Source organism: Myotis daubentonii, chromosome 20, assembly GCF_963259705.1.
Source record: "Myotis daubentonii chromosome 20, mMyoDau2.1, whole genome shotgun sequence".
Classification (NCBI taxonomy): domain Eukaryota; kingdom Metazoa; phylum Chordata; class Mammalia; order Chiroptera; family Vespertilionidae; genus Myotis; species Myotis daubentonii.
The window spans coordinates 11,942,474-11,967,561 of NC_081859.1; the positions used below are offsets into that span (position 1 = coordinate 11,942,474).

General features: G+C 44.8%; 1 protein-coding gene across 4 annotated transcripts in view; it reads right to left on the reverse strand.

The window, feature by feature from the left end:
• PLD5 (phospholipase D family member 5) overlaps positions 1 to 25,088 on the reverse strand; it is a 165,917-nt gene that overhangs the window by 40,983 nt on the left and 99,846 nt on the right. For 3 of the 4 annotated variants that reach the window (XM_059677325.1, XM_059677327.1, XM_059677326.1), the window contains exons 3-4: positions 19,488 to 19,656; positions 14,564 to 14,675 (exon numbers count right to left, since the gene is read on the reverse strand). In XM_059677325.1, the coding sequence (XP_059533308.1) occupies positions 14,564 to 14,675; positions 19,488 to 19,656 (281 nt within the window). Of the gene's footprint in view, positions 1 to 14,563; positions 14,676 to 19,487; positions 19,657 to 25,088 lie in introns of those variants that run through there. The other variant, XM_059677328.1, reaches the window with a different exon arrangement.

Here is a 25,088-nt window from a genome sequence, read left to right on the forward strand (position 1 = left end):
AAAGGAATGGGCAGGCAGTTTGACAGGACTTTCTAACGCAACTTGAACAAAATGCCCAACACTTCAGTTGCTTTGAGAAACAAACGTTTCAACATTTATTCTCCCTCTTGGAGAAAAAAAGTCACAAGGCTGTTATCTATTCCAAATTCGATAGTCATCCAAGAAATCTCAAATCATCTGAGAAATCAGAGTTTTTCCTCTTTAATGTTCTTTGCCCGAATTCCCCTAAGTTCCCGTGAGTTCACCTCCGTAGGCATGTCAGCATCTGAGTTGATTTCTATTCTATTTTTAAAAAATACATGTTTCTTGATTTCAAGAGGAAGGGAGAGGGAGAGAGAGATAGAAACATCCATGATGAGAGAGGATCATTGATCGGCTGCCTCCGGCACGCCCCCTATTGGGGATCGAGCAATTCTTCCTGGTCCCCATTTTTTTTCTTTAAATATATTTTTATTGATTTCAGAGAGGAAGGGAGAAGGATAGAGAGATAGAAACACCAATGATCGAGCCGGAAGCCCGGGCACGTGTCCTGACCGGGAATGGAACTGTGACCTCTTGGTTCATAGGTCAACACTCAACCACTGAGCCACTATTGGTTTCTATTTTACATCAAAGTCAGGACCTAGTAAAACGGGTAAAAACATCTTCTGCCCTTGGCAGGGGCAAGAAGGCTTCGTGGGCAGGTTATCAATTTGTTGCCTCATTTTCACGGTTACACTTTCACAGCAGAGGGGCTGGGCGACAGGGCAGGAGGCAGGGGCTCGCCTCCTGTTTCCAGCTGCTGCGTGGGAGTGAGGACGGGTGCTCAGCCCCAGCCACACGCCTACAACACACCATCCCTCCCGGCCTGGCTGCCCTGCCTGGCCTGGGGGCAACTTTCCCACGGTGCCCTCTCTTCATGGTCACGCCCCAGAATTCCTGCCTATGCCAGAGCCCTCCTGCAGAATCTATTAAGACAAAACTTTTATTTCTAATGATCAGAATGATCAGAGGCAGCTGATCCATTCTTTGAAGATTTCCCCCTTGCGTATGTGGCCGGGGAAATGTGTTGTATCACGTATGACTGCTCTGGTTATCATGAGAATTCTTACATAAGGTCGAATATAAAGTGTGTATCAGAACCTCCATCTCCCAGCAGGCCACTGCAGTTGCCCGATTCTCTTTTCAGAGTCTCCAGAAGTTATAAGGTCTTCGAAAAACTCCCGGAGTTCTAATCAATCCCCAAACCTAAAAACGAGGGGCCGCAAGCAAAATACCGGAAGACGATTTTCTTTTTTAAAATGTTCTTTTTTTATACCAGCTGTCATTTCCAGCTGACAAATGGTCTTTTTCAATCTAATTACAGAGACGCTCACAGGTAACTTCCTGGACTTGGCGGCACGGTTATTTAAAACTCAAGAAAAAGGTGCCTGGGAAACATCAAAAGAATTAATCAACGTCTTACAGCCATGAATGAAGGCAGCTATTATTAATTTCCAAGGCTATTATAGGAACAAATGAACAGGTTTTCAGGTTAGAGTTGCAACATAAATGTTGTACACATCCTCCCTTTAAGTTCACTGCATTCATTCCAGAACTGTTGCTGGTATATTATTCACCTACTAGAGGCCTGGTGCACGAAATTCGTGCAGGGTAGGGTCCTGAGGCCTGGCCTCCCCGCCTCCTCCTTCCCTCACAACCTCAGTGCCCTGCCTCCGCTACTGGTCGCCCGCCATGTTCCGGGCCGCCCCCTGGTGGTCGGCGCACGTCACAGCAAGCGATTGAACTCCTGCTCTCCCAGGCGAACTTCCGAGTGGACAATTTGCATAGTAGCCTTTGATATATATAGATATTTTCATGTCCGTGTAACATACTTAATGGGTAGAGAGTGTGGTGCCTGCCCCTGCCTGTGACATTTCTGTTCCTTTCTTTTTATTGAATATATTGATTTCCGAGAGGAAGGGAGAGGGAGAAAGAGATAGAAACATCCACGATGAGGGAGAATAATTGGATTGGCTGCCTCCTGCACGCCCCACACTGGGGATTGAGCCCACAACCCAGACATGGGCCCTGACCGGGAATCGAACCGTGACCTCCTGGTTCGTAGGTGGAAGGTCAACCACTGAGCCACACTGGCTGGGCAATGACATTCCTGTTTCTCACCACTGGGCACCAACCCTGCCATCTCCTCCTCCCACATCTAATCCATGCAGGGGCTCTGCTTCCACCTATAAAACCCACACAGCTGTTTTTTATACCATTTCCCCCTGATATTCACAAAACGATGCCAGTGGCCTGTGAGCCTATATAGTTCATTCTTTCCTCACAGGGATTCCGTGACCTTGTTTCTGCCTCTATGATTATTCTAGTAACACAGTCATCCATCAAGAGCAGCCTCTGTGCCAAGACCAAAGCTAATGGCTTTGCATACAGTATCCTGTAATTCCTGCCGCCATTCCACGAGAACACTCCATTTCCCATTACTTCCCATGTCTGTTTATTGGGTAGTTTTCAAGGCATTTGTCTATTTCACCCACGCTTTCACACTTATTGGTACACGGTTGTTTGTAACAGCCTCTTAGGATCTCTTTAATGTCTCGAATATCTGCATGATGATCTTTTTAAATCCCTGATATTTCATTTTATTAATTTTTTTTTCTCATCTGTTTGATATTTTGTCCTTTTTATTTTCTTGGGGTTAAATTTTTCTTTCTTTTAAAAATTTTTTTTTTTATTGTTTTATTGCTTAAAGCGTTACAAAGAGTATTACCTATGTCTCCTTTTTCCCCCCGCCCTTGCCAATCCCCTGGCCTCCCCTACCCCCCAGTGTTTTTCTTTCTTTTTAACACACTATGAAAAACTTTATTCATAGTCATACGGTGTGAACATTGCAAGAAAAACTTCAAATTAATTTACATTTATTTGTTTATCTTAAAGATTTTTAAAAATGGACTTTTAGAGCGATAGGAAGGGAGAGGGAGAGAGAGAACATTGATGGGAGAGGGAGTGAAACACTGACTGGCTGCCTCCTGCACAGACCCTGCTGGGGATCGAGCCCGCCATCTGGGCATGATAGCTTTCGTCTTTTGGTGGGAGAATTTAGACAATTTACATTTAATGTAACTGCTATTATATTTGGATGTCAAACATCACCTTGAAATTAGTTTTCAATCTATCCAACCTGCTCTTTTAGTGACTATAATAAAGTGTTTCCTGGATATACTAGAGATCACCTTAAATTGATATTTTTGCAACATCCCGGGCAATGTAAAGTCCCTACACATTTTAACTCCACTGTCTCCCTCCTACCTTTTGTGCTGTTTTATCTACATGTACTTTAATTCCCAGAAGACATTACTGCTGTTGTTTTGTACTTGCCCACATATTTGTCCTTCTCAGTGGTTTTCATTCCTCCCTTTTTTGCTTTGCTTACATCTAGAATAATTTTCCTTCTGACTAAAAAACTTACCTTACTTTTTTAAAATGAGCCTTCTGTAAGGATAAAGTCTTCCAATTTCTGATTGTATAAAAATATCTCTAGCCCTGACCCATTTGGCTCAGTGGATAGAGCGTCGGCCTGCAGACTGAAAGGTCCGAGGTTCAATTCTGGTCAAGGGCATATACCTTGGTTGCGGGCACATCCCCAGTAGGAGGTGTGCAGGAGGCAGCTGATCGATGCTTCTAACTCCCTATCTCTCTCCCTTCCTCTCTGTAAAAAAATCAATAAAATAAAATATATTTTAAAAAAATAAAAATATCTCTATTTTGCCTTCATTTTTTGAAGGTCATGATTGCTGGGTATAGAATTGTAGGTTGGCAATTATTCCCTTTCAGCACTCTACAGATGTCATTACATTGTTTTCTGGCTCCCATAAATTCTGTCGAAAAGATACTTATCAGCCCTAGCTGGTTTGGCTCAGTGGATTGAGCATCTGCCTGCTGACTGAAAGGTCCCGGGTTTGATTCCGGTCAAGGGCATGTATCAAGGTTTCAGGCTTCGGGCTGGGCCCTGGTCAGGGACCTGCAGGCGGCAACCAATCGATGTGTCTCTCTCACATTGGTGTTTATCTCTGTTTCTCCTTCTCCTTCCTATTCTCTCTAGAATCAATGTAAAAAATATCCTTGGTTGAGGATTAAAAAAAGAAAGAAAAGAAAAAATTTATCAGTTTCATTATTTTTCACTTGGTTGTCATATGCCTGTTTTCTTTCAATGCTTTAAAAAGTTTTCCTATTTTTGGTTCTCATCAGTTTTTCTATAATATGGCTAGGTATGTTTTTCCTTGCATTTATCTTTCTTGGTGTCTGTAAATACTTTGATGTCTTTTGTTAGTTTTGAAAGTTATGAACAGTATCTCTTCAAATAATGCTGCATGCTATTCTCTTTCCTATAGTCCTTGAATGCCAACTATACTTGTGTAGATTCCCAAACCATGTTCCATGTTCCTTTTGCTCTTTTCTGTGTCTTTCATCTTTTTCTCTCTGTGATATACTTCTATAGATATGTTCTACTCACTAACAATTCACGAATCCCCTCTTCTGTTGTGTCTAATCTGCAATAAACCTTATTATGGAATTTTAAATTGCAGCTTTTGTATTTTTCAGTTCTGGGTTTTCCAGTTGCTTTAAAAAAACCCCCCAAAAAACCCAGTTCTCTCTTTCCCTAAATACACTAATTATAGTGATGTCAAAGTCCCTCTCCAATATCTGGGTCTCTGATGTCTTCTCTTTGCTCATGGCTCTCAGTTATTTGTTGCTATGCCTTGGCATGCCTGTAATTTCCGATGGACTTCGTATTAAAAAAAAATTCCAATTTTTGCCTCCGCAGTCCAGTACTACTCAAGAAGTTCAGGCTTCTGCTTTCTGTTTGACCTCTAGTCCCTGGCATGTTATTGACAAATCCCTCAAAGGAAAAGTTGGTAGTGACTACGGGGCTCATCTTAATGAGTTTTCTTCTCTCGGGTCTAGGCCCCACTAGGACCTGATGCCGTAATTGCTCTTGATCCATTCAAATAGCTTTCTTTTGTGTGACTGTATTCTCTCTGCAGGAGGATTAGTCTGAAACAAGCTATTCCATCGAAGTCCTCCTCAGGAAGCTAAGGCCATTAATTCATCTGCTATCCTCTTAGTGGGCGGCTGTTTTATCTCTTACACTTCCAGGACCTCAGGGCTAGAAAGTAAAGCAAGTGCTCTCTTTAATCTCTTTTGTCACTTCCAGACGATGCCTCCTTCATTTTTTCAAAACCCCAGGCTGCATTAAAATTCATGTCATCTGGCTGTGTCCCCCATGACCACGGCTTGCTGCTCCCCTTCCTCAGCTTTCCGGTTCTCTATCATTCATTAAAGACTTTAGTTAATTGCTTTCTCTCTTTCCCTCACCACCGCCAACCGCGTATTATTGTCACTGATACAAACAATGTGGATAACTCAACACTCTAGCCCAGTGGTCAGCAAACTGCGGCTCGTGAGCCACATGCGGCTCTTTGGCCCCTTGAGTGTGGCTCTTCCACAAAATGCCACGTGCGGGTGTGCCCGTACAGTGCGAAGTTGACTTAAAACTTTAAGTTTATTAAGTTAATTTTAGGGAACGTTGTGGAGTGAAAGAGGATGTAGAGTCGAGGATTGAGAAAGGTATGTTGAGATGGTTTGGACATACAGAGAGGATGAACGAAAGGAGATGGATGAAACAAGTATACAAGACAAGTGTGGATGGGAGAGTTGGAAGGGGTTGACCTCAGCGAACGTACCTCTATCAGATTGAGGACGTTTTTAGCAAAGGCCAGCTTAGGAGTGCCCTCATTAAGTTAATAACAATGTACCTACCTATATAGTTTAAGTTTAAAAAATTTGGCTCTCGAAAGAAATTTCAATTGCTGTACTGTTGATATTTGGCTCTGTTGACTAATGAGTTTGCCGACCACTGCCCTAGCCCCTTAGCGACCTTGTCTTTATCCCTCCATGGATCTTTTTCCCCGTATCTCTTTAGTGACCCATTCCCATAGTATCCTAGACTTAGCTATGCCAGTAAATGCACATTTAAAATGATGATGTTAAGGCTCACCATCTCTGACCTCTGCCTTCTCTCCTTGCAGCTCACATGCATTAGAGTCCCACTTTGACATCATTGAAATGACCAGATCACTGACCTCACCACTTCTTCAATGTCCATCATGCAACTCTCCTCTTTATCAAGTTTATACTTCATGGTCAGCTCTCTGTAGCTTTTTCCTAGGGAAATCTTAAACTCCGACGAATTCTATCTTTTCCTTCCCTATACTTTCACCAGAACAGCCAAAGGTTGCTAGAGAAAATCTCACAATCATGGTGATCCATTTCAATTTAAAATTATCATCACAATCAATACTATGATACAATCCTTTTAGTTTCCCTACTAAATTTGATTTCTACTTCCACTATAGCTACTTCTCCAAATGCTTTGTTTCTCTTCATAGAAAAATTTATCTAATTCTTCACCTAGCCACTCATTTTCCACTCCCTATCAATCTGGTTGTCGATACCCTTGTTAAATTAATCAATGAACACTTATGCTGCCAAATCCAATGGCTCCTCCTCAACTCTTTTTAAAAAAATATAATTTTATTGATTTCAGAGAGGAAGGGAGAGGGACAGAGATAGAAACATCAATGATGAGAGAGGATCATTGATCAGCTGCGTTCTGCATGCCCCCTACTGGGAATCGAGCCTGCAACCCGGGCATGTGTCCTGACCGGGAATCAAATCGTGACCTCCTGGTTCATAAGGCGACGCTCAACCACTGAGCCACACTGGCCGGGCTCCTCCTCTACCCTTAGCTAACTTCATTTCTTAGCAAAGAAAACATTTCTCTCCTTTCTCCTACCTCACTGTCCCTCCTCTCAGTTTCTCTATTTCTACAAAGCCTCTAAATCAGCGGTTCTCAACCTGTGGGCCGCGACCCCTTTGGCGGTCGGACGACCCTTTCACAGGGGTCGCCTAAGACCATCCTGCATATCAGATATTTACATGACGATTCATCACAGTAGGAACATTACAGTTATGAAGTAGTAACAAAAATAATTTTATGGTTAGGTCACAACATGAGGAACTGTATTTAAAGGGCCAGAAGGTTGAGAACCACTGCTCTAAATGTTAGAAAGCCTTTGGTTTGGTCCTGGGCCCCATTCTCTATCTATACTCACTCCTGTGAGAATCTTGTTCAGCTCTGTGGCTAGAAATGCTATCTCCATACTGATGATTCCCGAAATCACATCTGTAGGCTTGACCCTTCTTTGAGCTTTAGACTCAGAGGAGAGGTCAGGCCTGAATTAATCTCTCTACTTGCATCTTTTAGAAGCACAAAACAGAATTTACTTTGCTCAAAATAGAGCTCTTTATTTTCCCCAAATGCCAAGCCCATTAATCCTATTATCTTCCTGTCTCAGTAAATGACAGCACCTTCCAATCAGCTGCTCAGGCTTAAACCCTGGGGGTAATTTTGACTTCTTTCTTTTTCTTAACCCCATCCACACAGCCAATACATGATCAATGTCTGCCAGTTAGTTCTATTTCTAAAATGTATTTTATTTGTGGTGGTTTGTTTTTTTTTTTTAATCCTTGCCCGAGGATATTTTCCCATTGATTTTAGAAAGGGTAGAAGAGAGAGGGAAAGACAGAGAAACATTGATGTGGGAGAAACACATTAATTGGGCCCTAACCGGTTTGGCTCGGTGGATAGAGCGCCGGCCTGCGGACTGAAGGGTCCCAGATTCGATTCTGGTTGGGGGCATGTACCTTGGTTGCGGGCACATCCCCAGTGAGGGGTGTGCAGGAGGCAGCTGATCGATGTTTCTCTCTCATCGATGTTTCTGGCTCTCTATCCCTCTCCCTTCCTCTCTGTAAAAAAAAAATCAATAAAATATATTAAAACACACACACACACACACACACACACACACACACACAACCCTCCCACATCAATTGGGTGCCTCCGGTATGTGCCCTGATCAGGGCCTCAGCTGGGGAGGAGCCTGCAACCGAGGTATGTGCCCTTGACCAGAATTAAACCCGGGAGCCGGCGGTCCAAAGGCCGATGCTCTATCCACTGAGCCAAACTGGCGAGGCCTAAAATATATATTTTTTTTTATTTTTTATTTTTTTTTTTACTCTGATAGTTTTTATTCTGTTTTATTCGGTTTCCTAAAATATATTTTAAATGTTTATTTTTTTTCTACCTTAACATCTCTCGCCTGGTGGGTAATTCAACAGCCCGCTACCTGGTTTCCCTGCCTCAATTCCCCTCCAATCCATTTCCCACACAACAACCAAACAGATATTTTAAAAATCCAAATGAGATCAAGTTATTTCCATCAGTGCCTCATCAATTGTAAGAACACAATAAATATGTGTTAAAAGAAAGAGTGAATGAAAAGATGGATGATTGAGAGAGCAACTGGCTCAAGGTTCAGAGCTAGAATTGAAAGCCGAGTCTCTTATTTCATCACAAAATACATCTTTACACAGGACCCAGGGGTGGTGTCAGCCCTTGCTCTTCAGTACGTGCGGCTGAGAACAAACAACCACGCTCTGAGGCAGATTTCAAAACAGATCTTACTAAATAGCTACATTTTATGCACGGTGGCACCACAATCAAATTCCTTACAATTTTCTTCATTTAATTTTTTTGTTTCATTTAATTTAGAAGGCAATGGAGCTAGGCTGAGGGGGAAGGATGTTTCTGCAATTTTCTCAGTCCTCGGCGAAATGTGTCATTTACGGAGATCCAATAATATTGATCAAAATCGTAGGCACGGGGCATTCTGCCAGGAATTATTAGCACAGCAGACGTCTTTTATTACCCACTAACCATGGGACCTTCGGCACATGATTTCATCTGTCTGTGTCTCAGTTAGTCTGGAAAATGGAAAGAATAACAGCATCTACCGCTCAGGGATGCCTGGACGTTAAAAGAGAATGCAGATAAAGTGCATAGAACAACACCTGATGCTTCGTTACAACTATTATGAGCTGCAATTGCCTTGCAAATGCACCTAACATAGCGTTATTTTTTGTGTGGCGAATGTCTTGATAAAGAGACTTTTAGTAAATCCTACATAATCCCTAATCTGTAGGTTTTCTGGCAAGTTGACAGTTGAATATATATAACTACCCTTGGTGGTTATAGGCAGGTTTTTTTAAAAAATATATATATTTTATTGATTTATTAGAGAGAGGAAGGGAGAGAGATAGAGAGCTAGAAACATCGATGAGAGAGAAACATCGATCAGCTGCCTCCTGCACATCTCCTACTGGGGATGTGCCCGCAACCCAGGTACATGCCCTTGACCGGAATCGAACCCGGGACCTTTCAGTCCGCAGGCCGACGCTCTATCCACTGAGCCAAACCGGTTTCGGCAACAGGTTTTTATTACTGGGGCATCTGTGCCTCACCCCTCTCTCTCTTCAGCCTCTACAAAAATGTTCGCCTTGCAAGGAATCAATATACATGTAATAAAGAAATGGCTCTCAGGCAATTTTATCTCAGTCACTAAACAGACTCCCCGAACAGTGAGAATGAGGAAGGGAGGTGTGTGAGGGTGCCAAGCAGACAGCTTGCTGAGCCCCGTGGTGGGCTGGCACGCACGGAACCATATGCGGGTGCCTGCTGGGACTTACGCGCCTGCACAGACGGGGCTGGAGCCAGGAGTGAGCTCAGGCGGGAAAAGGGAGTTTAAGGAGAGTCTGTGACCACTCTGGTCCCAGCAAAAGGGACCTGGCGTGTGGACACCTTCCTCCAGGGATCTAGGAAGGAATGGCATCCATCAGTTTCTCCTAAAGTGCCAATAAGATGAGGTGGCTCTTCATTGCAGCCCTGGGGACCAAGGCTGGGAAGACCTTAGAGCTAAGCCAGAGGGCAAAGACATGCATTCATGCAGGCAGAGAAGCTTCTATCACAGGGGTCTACGCTGGGTTTAGGAAAGCCCGAATCCAGTCCCGTTGGGGAATTCAAGTCAGTTAAGTATCTATTGAGCACTGGTAGTTCTACTGGCAGGGAATTCAATTCAATTCAACCAACCAAGTGCCGTCCAGGTCAAGGTGTGGTGGAAAGGATGGTCCGGAGCTGCCTATCACTACTTGAGCCAATTCAGCAGAGATAGGGTTGAAACCTATCTGAGCATTTACTTCAATCCTGCCGGCAGCATGGGAGAGCAGCAGGTCACCCCAAAACATCTGCTCTACCCCCCCCCCACCATAAGCCAGATGCCTATATTGGGGAGAAAGGCAAAGATTACGTGGGAAAGTAGGCATTACAGGCATGGGTCAGTAGGTAAGGTATAAGGGTGGGTGCCTCTGGGACTAGACCAGTGATGGCGAACCTATGACACGCGTGTCAGAGGTGATACGCAAACTCATTTTTTTGGGTGATTTTTCTTTGTTAAATGGCATTTAAATATATAAAATAAATATAAAAAATATAAGTCTTTGTTTTACTATGGTTGCAAATATCAAAAAATTTCTATATGTGACACGGCACCAGAGTTAAGTTAGGGTTTTTCAAAATGCTGACACGCCGAGCTCAAACGGTTCGCCATCACTGGACTAGACTGTTTCGGCCAGGCAGTTGGAAACCTTTCCATGATGACAGGCAGTTCTCGGGACAGGAGGAAGGACTACATTTAGGTGTTGGCTCCCATGTCCCAGGGCGTACCACTCCCAGCCAGGTTAGAATGTGCTTTCTCTATCAGAACAGAACCATCACAGTTAACAGAGCATGACTAATATTTCTTACTAGAGGCCCGGTGCACGGAATTCGTGCACTGGGGGGGGGGGGAGGCCTGCGCCCTCTCGCAGTCCGGGAGCCCTCAGGGGATGTCCGACTGCATAGAGGCGGGAGAGGCTCTTGCCACCGCCACTGGGCTTGCCAGCCGTGAGCCCGGCTTCCGGCTGAGCAGCGCTCCCCCTGTGGGAGTGCACTGACCAACAGGGGGCAGCTCCTGCATTGAACATCATGAGGACAGCCCTTCACTGGGACAACAGAAGACCTTATGGAATATTCAGGTTTCTTAACAACGGCAACCTCTCAGATGGTGGAATGAAAGCCAGAAGAAGACAGAGTTCCCTCTGGGGAAATTACTAAACATACTTGATAGTGTGACCTGCAATGAACAGAAAACCACACCTACGTGTATGTACAGCTTGACTTTGGAATCGTTATAAGTCGGTAAAACCTACGTAAAGAGTAAAACCTCAATACGCACAAAAAAATCTCAAATTTTTACGCTTATTTGGAGCAAGCAGTTCAACAGTCACCTTGTAAAATGTCTAAGTTGGGAATGGGGGCAGCTTGTATTCATTTTCAAATTTACACCTGCCCCGTATTCTCAGATTGAGGAACATACGTTCCTTTTAGGGTCTGGTTTAGAATCAGCCTCCCTCAGAGTGGTATTTGGAATGGCCGGGCTTAATTTAATTGAACTTTTATCAGCGTTCAGGGTTTCTAGGTTGAATTTTTTCATCTATGGCTGCATTTTAAAGCAACCCTCATTTCCATATGCCCTTGGCCCTGAAGCACCGTGTTCCCATCGTCACATCTCTGACACGGATGCGTCGTCTGATGGCTGCACACAGGTGGCAGCGTGACAGGTGACACTTGATGGTCCGCATGGTGACTCTGTTATGACAGGTCTCCTGCCGTCTCTCAACACTCAGTCAACAAATCACGTAGGGCCCCCCGAGGAAGCGAGCATGTCGGAATCTTTTGAGATTTTCTGGGAAGTTTCAAAAAAAAAAAAAAAGCAGAATGGAAAAAGACAATAGGAGAGACTCTGTTTCGTAAAGTCACAGAGCACCATCACAGGCGGAAAATACGGGCATTGATGATTCAGACACAAAAAGGGAGTCAGAAAAACTGGGCTCGATGTAAAAGTTTGAAGAATTCCTTGGTCAGCCTGGCCAGGATGGCTCAGTGGTTGAGCATCGACCTATGAACTGGGAGGCCACGGTTCAAATCCCGGTCAGGACACATGCCCGGATTGTGGGGCTCAATCCCCAGTGTGGGGCGTGCAGGAGGCAGCTAATCAATGATTCTCTCTCATCAGCTGTTAAAGTGTGTATACATTTTTGGGGGACACCCTGTATATAGTAGTGTATACACATATATATCTTAATAAAAGCCAGATAGGTCTGTGATCAGTACCTAGGACATAGCCCTGAGAAATTAAGGTCCTGTTTACTGCTCCACCTTTATAAAGGAAAATCATTTGTTTTCTTATTTTTATAAGAACACCTATTGTACAGCAAGATAGCCTAAGGTGTAGTAATATATACATGAGCTGAAATTCAAACACTGCTTTTTTGTGTGTGTGAGAAGCAATGACTGAATGAAGTTTTAATTCATAGTTCACAACAGAAACGTAAACCGTGCCTTTGCCATAAATTCATTAAGAGCTATTTCCCATCTAGAGTAGCCATATACTCAGCAGCACTGAAGAAAGGCTGTTATGTGCTCTAGTATTCCCTGGTTTTTATATTTTATTTTTTAAAATATATTCTTATTTATTTATTTCTTAAAGTATTACAAAGGGTATTAAATATGTGTCCTTTTTTCCCCCCCCTGCCCTTGACAGTCCCCTGGCCTCCCCTACCCCCCGGTGTCTTATGTCCATTGGTTATGCTTATATGCATGCATACAAGTCCTTTAGTTGATCTCTTACCCCCCTCCCTCCTGCCCCCCAACCCTCCCCGGCCTTCCCGCTGCAGTTTGACAATCTGCTTGAAGCAGCTCTGCCTCTGTATCTATTATTGTTCAAAAGTTTATAATGGTCTCTATTGTCCATGAATGAGTGAGATCATGTGGTATTTTTCCTTCATTGACTGGCTTATTTCACTTAGCATTCTTATTGATTTCAGAGAGGAAGGGAGAGGGAGAGATCGAAACATCAATGATGAGAGAGAATCATTGGTCGGCTGCCTCCTGCACACCCCCTACTGGGGATGGAGCCCATAACCCGGGCATGTGCCCTGACTGGGAATTGAACCATGACCTCCTGGTTCATAGGTCAATGCTCAACCACTGACCCACACTGGCCGGGCATAGTCCCTAGTTTTAACTTTGGTTTAGTTGACAAGATTGAGGATGAGCTGCGGCAAATAGCAGATTTGCAGGTGTACAGTCGAACACTCTTGTGCTCCTCGCTCTCTTCCTACCTCATCTGCATTCTATCCTTCACCATGAATGAAACCCAAAGGACATGCATAAAAGCTCCAGGAGAAAACTTATCTGCAGATGCGGGTACCCAGAGTGAGCCAACGGGAATCCATTTTCAGCAACGTGTCAGATAACAGAGTTTCCACAGTGGGAACCAATTTCATGTTTCTTAAACAGGAAAAGTAATAACGCACTTCTGATCCATGTGGATTGGTGTTTTCCTAAAGTAGGTGTTTTCTACTTTTCCAAAGATATTATCAGAGTGAAGCTTTTTAAGCCCAGCCGTATCTCATCATTTTTCTTTATTTTCCCGTGTATAGAAAAATAGTACGCATGGTGATAAGTGCCTACCAATATAAATATAATATTAATAATGTGTAATAGAATATGTAGGGAAGATGACAAGCAAAATGCCCAGCATGTCTAAACAGCACCAAGATGAGCTGTGAGGCCAGGCCGGCGTGGCTCAGTGGTTGAGCATTGACCTATGGACCAGGAGGTCACGGTTCAATTCCTGATCAGGGCACATGCCTGGGTTGGGGGCTCGATCCCCAGTGTGGGAGTGTGCAGGAGGCAGCTAATCAATTACTCTCTCTCATCATTAATGTTTCTCTCTCTCTCTCCCTTTCCCGTTCTCTCTGAAATCAATAAAAATATATTTTAAAAAAGATTCATTATAAAAATGAAAATGAAACTGTGAATCAGGCCCTAGCCATTTTTTTCTCAGTGGTTAGAGTGCCGGCCCACAGACTGAAGGGTTGTGGGTTCGATTCTGGTCAAGGCCACGTACCTGGGTTGCAGGCTCCATCCCCTGCCCTGTGGTCAGGGTGCATATGAGAGGCAACCAATCCATGTGTCTCTCTCACATCAATGTTTCTCTCGCTCTCTGTCTCTCTCCCCATCCCTTCCACTTTCTAAAAATCAATGGGGAAAAAAATCGAGTACGGATTAACAACAATAAAAAGCTGTGAATCAGGAAGTTTTCCAGATTCAAACCTCTGATTACACCCTTTTAAATTCTGAGAAGCAGGAGGACAACTGTCATTTGTGGAGCAAGAGAGGAACAGAATTCCAGTGTCTGTTCTGATCAGAGTGGCTCTTTTTTCTAATCACATCATGGAAGTGATCAGAGAGGGAACGACTCTTCTTTCTAGTTAATTATCACTAAATGGCCACTAGATTACTTTGCATAAACTAATATGCAACAACACTCTTAAAAGTCCCAGCAGTACTGAGTAATTAGTTCTTTCATCTAGAGGCTGTACTCAGACCATTTTTCAAAGGAGAAATAAGAAGTCCACTATGTGAAATGCATTAATTATAAAGAAATTTCATATTAAGTGAGAATAAAGGTATCGTAACAGAACACCCGGTGGTAGAGTAGCGTATCAACCTTGGCCTTACCCTTTAATTTCAAGGCTTCTAATACCTTTGAATCAGCCGTCACATCGCTGACTAGCTTGATTTCGATATTTTGCGAAGTCAGCTGGAGCAACTTTTCGAAAAGACGTTGACCCTGGGAAAAAACAATCAGAGACAAAGTCAGGAAACCAAATGGATGCTACTTTAATGAGGCATAAATAACGTATTCAAAATATTAAAACGATTCATTCACATTTTGAAAGAAAAGCACTTCAGCAGTTGGTATTCTTGAAAATTCTACCAGAGGAGAACTAGTATATGTAGAGCAGTAACAGGGACACAGATTACAGTCTTTTTTTATTTTTTGAGTACTGTATTGTGCAATCCAACAATTACCGCAATAAATAATTTCAGTGCTACAGTGCAAATTTACCCTTGTTTTACCTTTTTAAAAAAATATTCATCCGAGGATATTTTTCCATTGATTTTTAGAGAGAATGGAAGAGAGAGGGAAAGATAGAGAGAAACATCGATGGGAGAGAAACACATCGACTGGTTGCCTCCTGCCTGAGCTTGCAACCAAGGCATGTGCCCTTGACTGGAATTGAACCCAGGACCCTTCAGTCTGCAGGCCGATGCTCTATCCACTGAGCCAAACGGGCTAGGGCTGCCCCTGTTTTACTTTTGACGAGCTCGGACGTTATCTACACACGGACAGGCAGCAGAGACTATTAAACAGTTGTGTTTGGGTCCACAGAGACCTGGATTCTAGCTGGTTTTCCAGTTTACACACAGTCTTTGTAATCTCACTGAGCTCCATTTCTTCCCTCAGCAAAATGTAGATATTCGTATTTACTCTAAAAGGCTCTGGTGAGAATTAAAGGAGTCAGTGGTAGGTAAGCACCTTTACGTGTTAACTCCGATGGGGGGAATCAGGCAGGGCTGCTCCGCAGGGATCTGCCTGAATTCCCCATCTTGTTTAAAGTGTGTTTTATTGACTTCAATCGCTGCCCTGTCTCGCAATCTGTAATTATTGACACAGCCTAAGAATAACGGAAATCAAAACAAAGTAAAACCAGATTTTTAAAGGACAGTTTCACAAGCATGAACATTTGATAGTAGGTTTTTGTCCCAGGAAGAATCTGGGCCCATAGCCCGTACCTGATCTCAGGTGAGGAGCTATAACATCATCCTGTTTATTTTCCCTTGTGTGGTTTTAGGGATTCCCTCTCCTGATCATAAAAGGGAACTGGTTTTCTTTGATTGATTTTTTCCCCCCACTATTTTTGTTATTCGGCCACAAACTGAAATGCCTTCAGGGGCCAGGCAGGCAAGAAGGCTTTGGTCTTACTGGCCCCCAAGTGGCAACGTGGTGTCTTACTTCAATAAGAATGGACTGTTGATAGTGATTATATAGAAAGGACTTGGAGATTAAGAAGAGGGAATGGAGGTTTGTGGAGGAAGAGAGGTGATTTCTGCAATCGATCTTAGAAAAGAGAGAAGGCCAGGATGGAACCCCTAACGCTTTGGAGCGCGCAGGAAAACAGAAGGGGGATAGGGGTTTAGGGTGATGGGTAAATCGCAGAGATGGGACACGTGACTGACAGGTGCACTGGAAGAGAAAAAGAGGCAAAAAGAACAAGTTTGCCAATAACAGAAGAAGAAAGGTTCAACTTGAGGAAAGACCTCCATGTTGAAAAAATAATCAAAGACGGAGGCTCACGGGATGTGGAAAGACACATCTAAGCCTATTCTCTAAAATGACTCCACAGCAACGAGAAAAAGGAATTCTGACAAACTTCTGGCCGAAAACAAAACACTTACCTATCAAGGAAACTGGAGCAGAGTGGTATGGAGCCAACCAGCTGTGACACTAAGTTAACTCAGATTGCGGGAGAAGAAGACTGAGGCCCAGGCAAGGATATCGCTTAGAAGGGTGAACGAAAGAAATATGTGCAGTTATTTATAGACTTAGAGACTATTTACCCACATAACCCCTAGGAGGAATACATTCAAGGATAGACTCTAATCAAACGCTAAGTAACACCAATCACCATCGAGGAGGATGAAGGGGAGAAGATACAGTGACGGAGCAATACGCTGTGGAGTTGTGTTTGACGCACCTGCTAAATAAAGATTCTGGAAACAGAAGGGACACATCACAGGGGGGAGATCTACTGCATAAAAGGTCAAACTATGAAAACATTTTTTGTTGATGGTCAGATGGATAATTTTGTTTCTCTTCCATTTCTCTGTAGTTTCCAAACATTCTATAGTAAGAAGCTAATACTGTGATAATGAGAGAAAAAAAATCCAACCTATTCTTTTTGTTTGTTAATCCTCATCCAAGAATATTTTTCCAATGATTTTTAGAAAGAGTGGAAGGAAGGGGGAGAGATAAAGAGAGAAACATTGCTGTGAGAGAGACACGTGGATTGGCTGCCTCCAGGGCCAGGGAGCGAGCCTGCAACTTAGGTACATGCCCTTGACTGGAATCGAACCCTGGACCCTTCAGTCCACAGGCCGACGCTCTATCCACTGAGCCAAACCAGCTAGGGCTCGACCTATTCTTTTAAAAAAGAGAAGTTTCAAAATCATAAGTAGACCTTAGGGAAACGGAAAACGCAGAGATGAAGATCCAGAGGGAAACCAATCAAGCAGATAGTAAACAACTTCAAACAAAACTCATTATTTAATCCAGATAACTGGGAAGACGGTCTGGCTTCATGATTTATTCATGTCCATGTGATTGGATTTAAAAAAAAATCTAAGGAGGTTAAACTCCTGCTAATCATAGTGCTTATGCGTTTAGAGCAGAATGTTGATTTCCCTTGAAAATATAGCGGGAAGCCAGCGAGAGCATAATTAGGACGGCTCAACAGATGGGGAGATGGAAGCCTGGAGCCGCAGCAGCAACGGAGCCAGAAAGAACAGCACTGCAGGAGGACAGGAGTTCACAGGAGCGTAGAGCTCAGTGGAGAGGCCAAGCCAGAGGCTCCGCCCCCAGCCTGCAGGCCCCGCCCCCCGCGGTGTTCCCACCAATCGCTTTCTGTGCTTTCCCCACTACACTGTACAGAATGGGGTGGGGACCATGCTTACTCGGTGTTGTATCCCCAGCAATAGCTCAGTCCCTTCATAAATATTTGTACAATAAAGGCACATTCAAAAGGATGTCCCAGCCAGGTTTCAAACAGGAGAATGCTAATTGATAAGCACTTGCTGAGTGTTGAATTTGGGGAGAGATGTTATTTTCTTTTTTTTAAAATATATTTTATTGATTTTTTACAGAGAGGAAGGGGGAGAGATAGAGAGTTAGAAACATCGATGAGAGAGAAACATCGATCAGCTGCCTCCTGCACATCTCCTACTGGGGATGTGCCCGCAACCCAGGTACATGCCCTTGACCGGAATCGAACCTGGGACCTTTCAGTCCGCAGGCCGACGCTCTATCCACTGAGCCAAACCGGTTTCGGCGAGATGCTATTTTTTAACTTATTTTTTAAAATTTATTTTTATTGATTTCAGAGAGGAAGGGAGAGGGAGAGAGAGAGAGAGAAACATCAATGATGAGAGAGAAGCATTGATTGGCTGCCTCCTGCACGCCCCCTACTGGGGATCGAGCCCACAACCTGGGCATGTGCCCTTGACTGGAATTGGGACCCTTCATTACGCAGGCCAATGCTCTATCCACTGAGCCAAACCAGCTGGGGTTAAATATGCTATTTTGAAAGAAGGGGACACTCTTTCCATTAGGTTATGCAATTTTCACACTGACACTGCACCAGTTTGCCTGAAATAATATTTAGCCTGGAGATGAGAAGGCTGAAGAAGGGAAATCTGTTTCAAATCCACAAGCAACCCCTTCTCTTCCTGGCCATGTGCCAGGATAAAGTTGTAAGAATTAATAGGATGCTGGCCCTAGCATCCAGGCATATGTGTAATATTCCAAGTCAAGTCGCCAGCCTTTCACATCATCACCCAGAGGACAGGAGGAAAAAATGGGATTAAGTTGAAACAGGCAAAATCAGGTTGACAAACTGGATGGTGGAGGGGGCCAACCTGGCTCTCATCTTGAAATCTATAAAAAGCAAATGATGTTTGTTAGTGGAGTGGTTTAAGGCAGTGATTCTCAATCCTGCCTGCCCAATGGATACCCCAAGTCCTCTTTTAAAAAGTATCAACGCCCGAGTCCTCCTAATTAGGTAAAATTTAAATCAAACAGGCTTTCAGCCAGTACCTTCTTATTTATTTCTTTATTTATAAAAATATTTTTTTTATTGAGTTCAGAGAGGAAGGGAGAGGGAGAGAGATAGAGACATCAATGATGAGACAGACTCATTGATGGGCCGCCTCTTGCACGCCCCCTACTGGGGATCAAGCCCGCAACCTGGGCATGTGGCCTTGACAGGAATCCAGCCTGGGACCCTTAAGTCCACAGGCCGATGCTCTATCCACTGAGCAAAACCAGCGAGGGCAGTACCTTCTTTTTTTAGAAATGGTAAACTTGGTGGCCTGAAGAGAACTATTTAAAAAAGTTGGCCCTGGGTCCTGGAGAGAAATGATGACACCAATGAACCAACCAAACGCCCGACCAAGCGGTTACAGAATTAGAACCGTAAACACGCATGTTGTGCCAAGATGAATTCTGGGGCGTGCCAGCCACAGGCACCATGATGCCGATGGTACCCCTGAAGTTGCCCAATACAACAACTCCGCATAGAGAGCCTCTGGTATGCAAACATGAAACATGAAACATGATTTTGCCCTTGAAAACCAGGCGTTCTAGCAGGAGCTGAGCAACATGTGATGAGCAACAGCACACACACAAATGCAGTGATGTCCATGGGCTACGGGGGACAGTAGACTATAAACATGAGCTTGCACTTGAGAAGCGGAGGCCGGAATACTAAGGCGTGTCGAGGGCACCTCAGTAAAACCATGGCCCACGCCCTGCGGATGCGCTTACCTGACACGCCGATGGGTGACTGTGGTTGAGATCCCAGTGGGAAGACACGATGTCCACCGACTTTTGGGCCATGGTGAGTAAGTTCATCCAGCCCTGGTAGAGTGACAGGTGAAAGGGTGCGTTTGCCGAATAGTTAAGGCCTGCAGGGATGTTTTCCACCAGGGCGATTCTTAGGAAAGATTTTGAAAAACAAACAAACGAGACCTAGTCAAATTGGAAGCCACAGATCTTCATACACACATGTGGAGAAATCTGAAAAATACTCTTTCCTCTTCCCGGATGTACGTGTTTCTCATAATTTACAGTTTCCACCCAAGACGTCTTGGCATTTCCCCTCTGTTAATCTACTGTGTTCCAAGAGTTTAGGCTCTGTTTTTTTCTGTTAGTGATCGTGTTTCATAAAATCATGGTGTATGTCCCTCATGTCCAGTTTCAAACTAGCCTTGAAAAAAAAAAATTCAGAGCTTCCTGCTCCAGCATCTTCCCCTGATAACATAGTTATTTTTAAAAATATGTTTGTAGCCCCAGCCGGTCTGGCTCAGTTACTAAGAGTGTCATCCTGCGGACCAAAGGGTCCTGGGTTCGATTCCAGTCATCAGATTTTGTTACTGCATGAGTTATTGATGAACTAGAGGCCCGGTGCATGAAATTCGTGCATGGGGTGGGGTCCTTCAGCCCGGCATGCACCCTCTCGCAATCCGGGACCCCTTGGGGCATGTCTGACTGCCAGTTTAGGCTGATCCCATAGGAATCCCTGCGGGATCGGGCCTAAACCGGCAGTCGGACATCCCTCTCGCAATTCGGGACCGCTGGCTCCTAACTGCTCGCCTGCCTGCCTGATGGCCCCTAACCACTCGCCTGCCTGCCTGATTGCCCCTAACCGCTCACCTGCCTGCCTGATTGCCCCTAACCACTCACCTGCCTGCCTGATTGCCCTTAACTGCCTCTGCCTCACCCCTCCGCTGCGGCTTCATCTGGAAGGACGCCCGGAATGACGTCTGGAACTTCATTCAGCTGTCTGGTCTAATTAGCATATTATGCTTTTATTATGACAGATATGCCACAATTCTGTTTCTTTGAGATATTTTATAACTTTATTTCTACATGGTTGGTTTCCTTTGCAATTCTATGTATTTTAACTAAAAGACCATTCTCCAAGGAAGGGGCCACGGGGTTCCTCAGACTGACAAAGGGGTCTCGGGCACAGAAAGGGTTACGTGCTCGTCCGACGGATAAAGCATCATCTGCTCCCTTTTCTTTCTGTTTCACACACATTCTTATAACAAATTTCCCCCTTTTGAAGACTCAGAAGTGGATAAGATCCGCAAGAGAGATTTCTCAAGAGAAGAGAATCGGGTCAAAGCCAGGCTCGGGAAGCATCTAATCCCTTCTGGTTGGTAGAGAAAGTGGGGCAGGCGAAGGAGACAGAAGAAGTACTGGGAAGGCCAGCAGAGGAGGGAAAAGCAATTCCTGGGAGCCAACGAAGACCACACTTATTATTATTATTTGATTTTTACTAAGTAACTGCGTCAACGATGAATTTGTACTAAAAGTAAAAACAGAGGAGCTGCTCTCGGGGGCACGCTCAGGTTTGGGTAATGAATGTCCAGAACAAAGGCCCTGCCCGCCTCCTCCCAAGTGACCAGGAAAGCTGGTCCGTCCCTGCAGCGACTCGGCGCCTGCTTCCTACGTCCCCGTACAAAAAGCTTCTAGAAATCAGCGTAGAAATATCTGGGCTTGTTTCTGTGACCTGTCATTTCATTTTCTCTAACAACCAACAGCCTGCTTCTCTCCAGGGGCAGATGTAATGAGCATCCAGGCAGGACTCATTTCCACGGGACAGCAGCCCTCGCTCCGAGCTTGCTTCTCAGGCAACGAGAGGAGTGAACAGACCTCATTAACATCCACCTTTGGCCAAGTCCCAGGGATGCCAGCAGGCCGGCTCTGAGAGAACTGTGCCCATAGGCGGTGGCACTATTCCTGATGTCTCATAACAAGGGGAAAAGGCTGAATGTACAGACACAAGACAGCAAAAATCGTTTCATGGCCCTGGCTGGTTTGGCTCAGTGGATAGAGCGTTGGCCTGCGGATTGAGGGGTCCAGGGTTCGATTCTGGTCAAGGGCACATGCCAGGGGTTGTGGGCTCGATCCTTGGTAGGAGGCGTGCAGGAGGCAGCCGATCCATGATTCTCTCTCATCATTGATGTTTCTGTCTCTTTGTCCCTCTCCCTTCCTCTCTGAAATCAATATATATATATATATATATATATATATATATATATATATATATATATATATATATATATTTAAAAAAATCTTTTCATGCTTCTTTTCATGGTGCTCTAAGATAAACGACAAATGGTTTGAACAGTGAGTCCAGGGAGCTGAGATGGAATAAATATAAGAAAAAATGTTTGACATTGTTAGTAGATTTTAAAATAGAATTCTGGCTGTTTTCATTAACTATGTATTAATTTGTCAAAATTAATGGGATCATCAAATTTTCTCTTTCAATTCAGGAAAAAATTTCACCTTTTATTTTTTTAAAGTATATTTTTATTGATTTCAGAGAGGAAGGGAAAGGGAGAGAGAGAGAGAGAGAGAGAGAGACATCAATGATGAGAGAGAATCACCGATCAGCTGCCTCCTGCACATCCCATACTGGGGATCAAACCCACAACCCCGGCATGTGCCCTGACCAGGAATTGAACTATGATCTCCTGGTTCATAGGTCGATATTCAACCACTGAGCAATGCCGGCCAGGCAATACTTCACCTTTTAAAAGAAATACCTGTAGTTCCCCTCGAATAAGCTACTAAAAAGTGCAGTCCCAACATTCGCTAGCTTTAAACGTGCGCGCGTGTGTGTGTGAAACACAAAGAATCTCTATCAAGTATTATACTTTCACACTTGACTTGTTAAAGAGCAGAGAGAAATGTTAAAGAGCAGAGGATTTGCAATAAGGCAGACGAAACCCAGCTCTGCCAGTTATTAGCTGTGCAACCTTGGACATAGGGTTAACTTATTAAAATTTGTTTCCACTTCTGAGAGAGAAACAGTTATTACAAAGATTAGAGGAAATAATCTATGTGAAGTTCTTTGCTCCGTGCCTGCTTCCTAGTAAGCGCTAAAGACAATTTTAAGCAGTAACTCACAGCCGAAAAGCTTACAATTAAAATGCCTGCAAGTTCTCAAACTGATATAGCACAGTCACTACAAAGGATCTACATACTTTCTCTCATCGCTGTGCAAGGGGTGGGTTATTGGCACCTGCTGACCTACACAGGCTGCTTGGCGGTCAATTCATTGACTTCCATTCCTGAGGTCTTGGCTGACGGCATTAATCAATGAGCTGAGCAGGGGACCTTAGTTCATCAATACAATTAGACTTGCACTCGGAGCAAAGGGATGCACCTCGGTGGGTCAGCTGGCTGTGATCACACCCCAGGATTGACAAGGAAGCAGGCTGACCTCCCCCAAGAGATACTGGGGTCTCCGACTTGAAGTAGAAGACGACCCACTGCCCAGGTGGCAGGTTCGCCGGTCACATGAGGAATCAGAGGGCCTGGGGGACCTGAGAGCCGAAACCCTCTGGTCCCCCAAAGCTGAGCCCGAAGCTGAGACAAGGATGCAAGACATTCATTCGGGAGGGTTCCCAGGAAGCAGGAAGGAGGGAGCAGGGTCAGTGAAAGGGGAAGGCCCATAAGAACACCCGAATGAGCAGGTCACAGCCACGGGCAGCTGAGCTCAGGGTCACGGGGCCCTCGGAGGGACTATGTGGAACCCTCCTGGGAAAACTCTCATCCCACTGGAGTTGAAAGCTGCCCGGGGGGTGACTGATGCCCGACTTCCGGGCTGTCCAGTGAGGGCCAAGCCAGCTCCCAGGCACCAGACAAAGCTCTTATGGTGGGGTTGTGGGTTCAATCCCCAGTGGGGGGCATGCAGGTGGGAGCCTATCAAGGATTCTCCTTCATCATTGATGTTTCTATCTCTCTCTCCTTCTCCCTTCCTCTCTGAAATAAATAAATAAATAAATCTATCTATCTATCTATCTATCTATCTATCTATCTATCTATCTATGAATGACTAGGGCCTACATGATCTATCTATCTATCTATCTATCTATCTATCTATGAATGACTAGGGCCTACATTATCTATCTATCTATCTATCTATCTATCTATCTATCTATCTATGAATGACTAGGGCCTACATGATCTATCTATCTATCTATCTATCTATCTATCTATCTATCTATCTATGAATGACTAGGGCCTACATGAAGATGATGGTGGCTTCAACTTGGGGGTAAGCCCTGGAGATGGAGAAGAGTGGAGAGACACAGACAGTGACCCTCCCTCACGGAACTCACATGTTAGTGGGAAAGGCAGGCAATAAACACTAAACATTTGATGGTAAAGCAGATAGGCTATGGATACTAAGGAGAAGATTCTTCTGCCCCATTCTTTCTTTCTTTAATACATTTTTATTGATTTCAGAGAAGAAGGGAAAGGGAAAGATAGATAGAAACATCAATGATGAGAGGGAACCAATGATTGGCTGCCTCCTGCACACCCCACACTGGGGATCGAGCCCACAACTTGGGCATATGCCCTTGACTGGAATTGAATCCAGGACCCTTCAGTCCCCAGGCTGATGCTCTATCTACTGAGCCAAACCGGCCAGGGCTTCTGCCCCATTCTTGACGTCACTTCCAGGTTCAAGGGTGCTCTGTGGTGTGACACAACTTTGCCTTTCTCTAGACTAGACCTTTCCTCGCCCTGCTTCAGAGGGGCGGTGAATGACCGGATTGGGAGATCAAGATACATATTCAGCTTCTTCCTCACGTCTTCCTCGTAGGAAAGTCACCCCCCCTCAGCCCCCACAAGCTGTGCCTGGACAAGCGCCTTCATGGCCAAGCTGACCCTCGTCCAAGGCTGACTGCGGCTGGGTGCTAAGCCTGGCTGAGCCTCCACCTGCTGCTCCTGGTCAGAACTGTCAACTTGCTCAGGGAGAAGGATGCTCGTTACTGAGCCCCCTCCGGGACCCTAACATGGACATGAGCTGGAATTCTAATGCTGTGGGGAGGCACGGGACTTGGTTGCAAAGTCTGTAAGGAGGATTCTCCGACAGGTCGGGGGCCTCTTGGGGGACCCTGCTGAAGGCGGCAGCCCCTGCCTTGACTTTTCCAAACAAGTCCGAGCTCCCGGGGGTGTTTTACTGGAATCTCTATGTTTAGTCTCCAAACCTGACCTTGTAGAAGCATGAGCTTTCTCAAGGATGCTTACCCTGCTGATTGTATCTGGAGGTTAATTTTGGTTCAAGCTACCCTATATAATAAAAGGCCAGGGACCATACGTAAGTGTAACGACCAGAACGACCGCTCGACCAGCCACCATGAGGTGCACTGACCACCTCTCGGTCCCTCCCCGCCAGGTTCGTGATTGGCGGCTTGCAGCAGCGGGAGGAGCGGCTCACAGCGGGGGGCAGGGCGACGAGCGGTGGCAAGCGGCAGCGAGCTACACACGGATGATTTCGTGCGCTGGGCCTCTAGTTGTTACAATAAAAGCCTGAGGAGGCAGGCAATCAGGCTGTTTGCT